We start from the raw sequence: 7,745 nt of genomic DNA, 5'->3' as shown, positions 1-7,745 counted from the left end.
CTCCCTCTCTCTCTCTCTCTCTCTCTCTCCCTCCCTCCCTCCCTCCCTCCCTCCCTCCCTCTCTCCCTCCCTCTCCTCCCTCCCTCCCTCCCTCCGTCCCTCCCTCCCTCCCTCCCTCTCTCCCTGACTCCTCCCTGGCTCCCTCCCTGCCCTCCCTCTCTCCCTGTATCTCTGTGGTATAACAATATGAGGTCCATCATAGAACTCTGATTAAACCACAGAACTCTTTTAATGGGTGGACACACACACACACACACACACACACACACACACACACACACACACACACACACACACACACACAGGGTTTAACAGGGGGTAGTGTAGTGTAGTTAATGGAGTAGAATGAATGCTATACTGATGGTTCTAAATGTGTGAGGACAGTTAACCTATAGAATATTTTATTACAGACAGAGACAAACAGAGGACTGGTTAGTGAGGAGGATCACCCTCTCTGATGTGTGTGTGATCACCCTCTCTCTGATGTGTGTGTGATCGCCCTCTCTGATGTGTGTGTGTGTGATCACCCCTCTCTGATGTGTGTGTGTGATCACCCTCTCTCTGATGTGTGTGTGATCACCCTCTCTCTGATGTGTGTGTGATCACACCTCTCTGATGTGTGTGTGTGATCACCCTCTCTCTGATGTGTGTGTGATCACCCTCTCTGATGTGTGTGTGATCACACCTCTCTGGTGTGTGTGTGATCACCTTCTCTCTGATGTGTGTGTGTGATCACCTTCTCTCTGATGTGTGTGTGATCACCCTCTCTCTGATGTGTGTGTGATCACACCTCTCTGGTGTGTGTGTGATCACCTTCTCTCTGATGTGTGTGTGTGATCACCCCTCTCTGATGTGTGTGTGATCACCCTCTCTCTGATGTGTGTGTGATCACCCTCTCTGATGTGTGTGTGATCACCCCTCTCTGATGTGTGTGTGATCACCCTCTCTCTCATGTGTGTGTGATCACCCCTCTCTGATGTGTGTGTGATCACCCTCTCTCTGATGTGTGTGTGATCACCGGCAGGTAGCCTACTGGTTAGAGCATTGGACTAGTAACTGAAAGGTTGCTGGATCGAATTCCCGAGCTGACAAGGTAAAATCTGTCGTTCTGCCTGCCCCTGAGCAAGGCAGTTAACCCACTGTTCCCCGGGCGCCGAAGACGTGGAGGTCGATTAAGGCAGCCCCCCCCCCGCACCTCTCTGATTCAGAGGGTTAGATGCTGAAGACACATTTCAGTTGAAGGCATTCAGTTGTACAACTGACTAGATATCCCCTTTCCCTCGCTCTGGTGTGTGTGGTGTGTGTGTGTGTGGGTGTGCGTGTGTGTGTGGCGTGTGTTTGGTGTGTGTGGTGTGTGTGTGTGTGTGTGTGTGTTGGTGTGCGTGTGTGTGTGGCGTGTGTTTGGTGTGTGTGGTGTGTGTGTGTGTGCGTGGTGTGGTGTGTGTGTGTGTGTGTGGTGTGTGCGTGGTGTGTGTGTGTGTGTGCGTGGTGTGGTGTGTGTGTGTGTGGTGTGTGGTGTGTGTGTGTGTGTGTGGGTGTGCGTGTGTGTGTGGCGTGTGTTTGGTGTGTGTGGTGTGTGTGTGTGTGTGTGTGTGTTGGTGTGCGTGTGTGTGTGGCGTGTGTTTGGTGTGTGTGTGTGTGTGTGTGCGTGGTGTGGTGTGTGTGTGTGTGTGCGTGTGTGGTGTGTGTGTGTGTGTGTGTGTGTGCGTGGTGTGTGTGTGTGTGTGCGTGGTGTGGTGTGTGTGTGTGTGTGTGTGTGTGTGTGGTGTGGTATGTGTGTGTGTGTGTGGTGTGGTGTGTGTGTGTGTGTGTGTGTGTTGGTGTGCGTGTGTGTGTGGTGTGGTGTGTGTGTGTGGTGTGTGTGTGTGTGTGTGGTGTGTGTGTGTGTGTGTGTGTGGTGTGTGTGTGTTAGTCCGTGTGAGTGAGGCTGTTGTTTAGAGAGAGAGGGGAGAAGGGGGGCAGCATGAGAAAAGAGGGGCACGGGATGGAGGGAGAGAACTGTGTGTGTGTGTGTGTGTGTGTGTGTGTGTGTGTGTGTGTGTGTGTGTGTGTGTGTGTGTTGGAGCCAGAGCTGCAGAATAATCACATTATGTGTGGTCTGGCAACCCGGCCATTGTCCAGCCGTAGTGTGATTCGATTCCTGGTAGTCCTGTAGCCGTAGGGAGAGATTGGGTCTGTCTGCCTGCCTGCCTGCCTGCCTGCCTGTCTGTGTTCCACACTGTCTCCTGCTGTCCTATAGCCATAGGGAGAGATTGGGTCTGTCTGTCTGTCTGTCTGCCTGTCTGTTCCACACTGTCTCCTGCTGTCCTATAGCCATAGGGAGAGATTGGGTCTGTCTGTCTGTCTGTCTGTCTGTCTGTCTGTCTGTCTGTCTGTCTACTCCACACTGTCTCCTGCTGGTGGGTGACAGAACAGCAAACACACACACAGAGGCTGGACTGTGCGGTAGGATGAAATTGGAGGGATGTTAGCGCTCTGTGCGGTAGGATGAAATTGGAGGGATGTTAGTGCTCTGTGCGGTAGGATGAAATTGGAGGGATGTTAGAGCTCTGTGTTTGTGTTTGGAGTATACATGTTAGTGTGTGTGTGTGTGTGTGTGTGTGTGTGTGTGTGTGTGTGTGACTGATATTGGCCAATGCGATAACACTTCCTGTTTCCTGTCTTTTCCGCAGTGCCGGCATCGCCGTGGGTTTCTATGGAAATGGGGAGTCATGTGATGGAGCCAACCGCCTGGCGTATTCTCTACGGCACGCCAACCGCACCGTGGCAGGGGTCGACAAACTGGTGGGACAGTCACACACACACGCACACACGCGCACACACACACACTCACACACACACATGCACGTGCGCACACACACACACTCACACACACACACACACACACACACACACACACACACACACACACACACACACACACACCTCACACACTCACATTAATACTCCAAGCACAGAGCGCTAACATCCCTCCAATTTCATCCTACCGCACTAAGGGCTAACATCCCTCCACTTTCATCCTACCACACTAAGGGCTAACATCCCTCCACTTTCATCCTACCACACTAAGGGCTAACATCCCTCCACTTTCATCCTACCACACTAAGGGCTAACATCCCTCCACTGTCATCCTACCACACTAAGGGCTAACATCCCTCCACTGTCATCCTACCACACTAAGGGCTAACATCCCTCCACTGTTGTCCTACCACACTAAGGGCTAACATCCCTCCACTTTCATCCTACCACACTAAGGGCTAACATCCCTCCACTTTCATCCTACCACACTAAGGGCTAACATCCCTCCACTTTCATCCTACCACACTAAGGGCTAACATCCCTCCACTTTCATCCTACTGCACTGAGGGCTAACATCCCTCCACTTTCATCCTACCTCTCAACACCTTCCAGATTCTAAAAAAACACTCACAAATGTGTCTCTCTCTCTCTGTCTCTGTAGGTGATGGACAGCGCCCTGTCTCTGAACCAGACAGTGGAGGGAGGTCTGGTCCAGTTGGAGACGGTCTACTCTGACCAGACTGACTATGTGTCTCTCTCTGTCCCTGTAGGTGACGGACAGCGCCCTGTCTCTGAACCAGACAGTGGAGGGAGGTCTGGTCCAGTTGGAGACGGTCTACTCTGACCAGACTGACTATGTGTCTCTCTGTCTCTGTAGGTGACGGACAGCGCCCTGTCTCTGAACCAGACAGTGGAGGGAGGTCTGGTCCAGTTGGAGACGGTCTACTCTGACCAGACTGACTATGTGTCTCTCTCTCTCTCTCTCTCTAGGTGACAGACAGTGCCCTGTCTCTGAACCAGACAGTGGAGGGAGGTCTGGTCCAGTTGGAGACGGTCTACTCTGACCAGACTGACTATGTGTCTCTCTCTCTGTCCCTGTAGGTGATGTACAGCGCCCTGTCTCTGAACCAGACAGTGGAGGGAGGCCTGTCCAGTTGAGATGGTCTGACTGACCAGACTGATTATGTGTCTCTCTGTCTCTGTAGGTGACGGACAGCGCCCCTGTCTCTGAACCAGACAGTGGAGGGAGGTCTGGTCCAGTTGAGACGGTCTACTCTGAACAGACTGACTACGTGTCCATCGTCCAGAAGCTCCAGGGGTCAGCTGGATGAGCTGGTCAGACTCATGGTGGACATCCCCTTCTGGAGTAACACTGAGATCTCCCTAGAAGACCTGGCCTTCAAGACGGAAGCCTTTGACTGGTACAGGTGAGTTACAGCTGTATACATGTACCATACAGGGTTATATATTATTTTATATGTTGTGTTATATTATATATTTGTACCTGACTCTATTATATAAAGTTATATATTGTGTTATATATTTCCAGGTGGCTGGTATAGTGTTATATATAGTGTTGTATATAGTGTTGTATATTGTGTTGTATATAGTGTTATATATAGTGTTATATATTGTGTTATATATAGTGTTGTATATAGTGTTGTATATAGTGTTATATATAGTGTTATATATAGTGTTATATATAGTGTTGTATATTGTGTTATATATTGTGTTATATAGTGTGTTGTATATAGTGTTATATATTGTGTTATATATTGTGTTATTTAGTGTTATATATTGTGTTATATAGTGTTATATATAGTGTTATATATAGTGTTATATATAGTGTTATAAATTGTTATATGGTGTTATATGGTGTTATATATTGTGTTATATATAGTGTTATTTAGTGTTATATATTGTGTTATATAGTGTTATATATAGTGTTATATATAGTGTTATATGTAGTGTTATGTATTGTGTTATATATTGTGTTATATGTAGTGTTATATATTATGTTATATATAGTGTTATATATTGTTTTATATATTTCCAGGTGGCTGGTATAGTGTTATATATTGTGTTATATATTGTGTTATACTTTGTGTTATATATTGTGTTATATATAGTGTTATATATTGTGTTATATATTTCCAGGTGGCTGGTATAGTGTTATATATTGTGTTATATATTGTGTTATATATTTCCAGGTGGCTGGTATAGTGTTATATATTGTGTTATATATTTTCAGGTGGCTGGTATAGTGTTATATGTAGTGTTATATATTTCCAGGTGGCTGGTATAGTGTTATATATAGTGTTATATATTTCCAGGTGGCTGGTATAGTGTTATATATTGTGTTATATATTTCCAGGTGGCTGGTATAGTGTTATATATTGTGTTATATATTTCCAGGTGGCTGGTATAGTGTTATATATTGTGTTATATATTTTCAGGTGGCTGGTATAGTGTTATATGTAGTGTTATATATTGTGTTATATATTGTGTTATATATTTGAGGTGGTTGGATAGTGTTATATAGTGTTATATTAAAGGAGTATATTTCAGGTGGTTGGTATAGTGTTATATATAGTGTTATATATTGTGTTATATATTTCCAGGTGGCTGGTATACCTGACTCTGCTGCTGTTTGATGTTCTGATCTGTCTGCTGGTTCTGTTCGGACTGATACGCAACTCTAAAGGCACTCTGATTGGGTGAGCCACACCACATGACGACCACAGAGAACTCTGGGTGTTAGTTAAACTCTGGAGTTTAGGCTGGTAGAGCGAGGGTTGATTAGAGGGAGAGAGGAGTTTAGGCTGGTAGAGCGAGGGATGACTAGAGGGAGAGAGGAGATTAGGCTGGTAGAGCGAGGGATGATTAGAGGGAGAGAGGAGTTTAGGCTGGTAGAGCGAGGGATGCCCAGAGGGAGAGAGGAGTTTAGGCTGGGAGAGCGAGGGATAATTAGAGGGAGAGAGGAGTTTAGGCTGGTAGAGCGAGGGATGATTAGAGGGAGAGAGGAGTTTAGGCTGGTAGAGCGAGGGATGATTAGAGGGAGAGAGGAGTTTAGGCTGGTAGAGCGAGGGATGATTAGAGGGAGAGAGGAATTTAGGCTGGTAGAGCGAGGGATGAATAGAGGGAGAGAGGAGTTTAGGCTGGTAGAGCGAGGGATGATTAGAGGGAGAGAGGAGTTTAGGCTGGTAGAGTGAGGGATGATTAGAGCGAAAAAGTGAGAGAGGATAGAAGAGAGAGAGAGAGCGTAGGAGAGAGCTAGAGAGGGTAGGAGAGAAAGCGAGAGGATAGGAGAGAGAGAGGGTAGAAGAGAGAGAGAGAGCGTAGGAGAGAGCGAAAGAGGGTAGGAGAGAGAGTGAGAGAGAGGGTGAGAGAGAGAGGGTAGGAGAGAGCGAGAGAGAGAGAGGGTAGGAGAGAGCGAGAGAGAGAGAGGGTGAGAGAGAGAGGGTAGGAGAGAGCGAGAGAGAGAGAGGGTGAGAGAGAGGGTAGGAGAGAGTGAGAGAGAGGGTGAGAGAGAGAGGGTAGGAGAGAGAGATAGAGATAGAGATTGACAGAGTGGGAGTGAGGACACATTAAGCCCATCTTGTGTGCATGACTCACATTTCACAGGTTGTGTGTGTGTTACATGTCTCTGACTCAACCCCACGTTGTTTTACACACACACACAGTGATTTCACAGGGTTGAACATTTATAAGGTGTTAATACCTCTTTCTCTCTCTCTCTCTCTCTCTCTCTCTCTCTCTCTCTCTCTCTCTCAGGGTGTGTTTGTTGGGTGTTCTGACTCTCATCATCAGCTGGGGGTCTCTGGGACTGGAGCTGGCAGCTGCCGCGGTGAGTGTCTCCATGGAAACGTGTTGCTAGGACAACGGCAGTTTCCTGTGACATGACATAATTTCACTGGATTTCTATTGGCTTAGACAAAGTAGTGTAGATGAATGATTATGTAAGTCCATCACCCTTAAGATCTAAGATACCTTACTTTTAATTTGATCTGAACCCTATGTTTGGTTGTGTTGTGGTTATGTTGCGATACATTTTTTTGTGATTATGGTTTTGTGTGTGTGTGGCTGTATTGTGGTTGTGTGACGGTCATATGGTCTCTCCTTCACAGACGGCCAGCGACTTCTGTGTTTCCCCGGATACCTACATCACCAGGGTAACCAAGGAGAACGCTGTCATCAACCAAGGTAGGGGAACGAGGGAAGGACAAAGCTGGATGGAAGGAGTTGGAGAAATGTGGGAACAGAAGGGGGGAAGAGGAGAGGCAGGGAAAAGAAGGGACTGAAAGATAGATAGAACAACTACAGGAACAACTACAGGAACAAGGGCAGGGAATGAAGTAGAGGGGGAAGTGATAGATGGATGGATGGATCTCCGTCCTCTGGGTTCCATCTTTTTGACAGACAGGTCAACCTTGACCCTGACACACACACTGTTTTCCCCACTGTGTGTGTGTTCCAGTAGGGAGTCTATATGATGTTCTCTCCACTGTGTGTTCCAGTAGGGAGTCTATATGATGTTCCAGTAGGGAGTCTATATGATGTTCTCTCCACTGTGTGTGTTCCAGTAGGGAGTCTATATGGTGTTCTCTCCACTGTGTGTTCCAGTAGGGAGTCTATATGATGTTCTCTCCACTGTGTGTTCCAGTAGGGAGTCTATATGATGTTCTCTCCACTGTGTGTTCCAGTAGGGAGTCTATATGATGTTCCAGTAGGGAGTCTATATGATGTTCTCTCCACTGTGTGTTCCAGTAGGGAGTCTATATGATGTTCTCTCCACTGTGTGTTCCAGTAGGGAGTCTATATGGTGTTCTCTCCACTGTGTGTTCCAGTAGGGAGTCTATATGATGTTCCAGTAGGGAGTCTATATGATGTTCTCTCCACTGTGTGTTCCAGTAGGGAGTCTATATGATGTTCTTCTCCACTGTGTG

General features: G+C 47.1%; 1 protein-coding gene across 1 annotated transcript; it reads left to right on the top strand.

Annotated features, from left to right (window-relative positions):
* Window positions 1-4,121: 4,121 nt before the first annotated feature.
* On the top strand, window positions 4,122-7,355 carry LOC135566190 (protein tweety homolog 3-like). The gene is made up of 4 exons (XM_065014018.1): window positions 4,122-4,226; window positions 5,421-5,516; window positions 6,574-6,646; window positions 6,927-7,355. The coding sequence occupies exons 1-4, from the start codon at window positions 4,144-4,146 to the stop codon at window positions 7,098-7,100; spliced, it is 426 nt and encodes a 141-aa protein (XP_064870090.1). The 5' UTR covers window positions 4,122-4,143; the 3' UTR covers window positions 7,101-7,355.
* The last annotated feature ends 390 nt before the right edge of the window (window positions 7,356-7,745 follow it).

Source organism: Oncorhynchus nerka, unplaced genomic scaffold, assembly GCF_034236695.1.
Source record: "Oncorhynchus nerka isolate Pitt River unplaced genomic scaffold, Oner_Uvic_2.0 unplaced_scaffold_6699, whole genome shotgun sequence".
Taxonomy (NCBI): domain Eukaryota; kingdom Metazoa; phylum Chordata; class Actinopteri; order Salmoniformes; family Salmonidae; genus Oncorhynchus; species Oncorhynchus nerka.
Note: the sequence above shows the minus strand (reverse complement) of the source record. Positions and strands in the feature narration are given on the sequence as shown.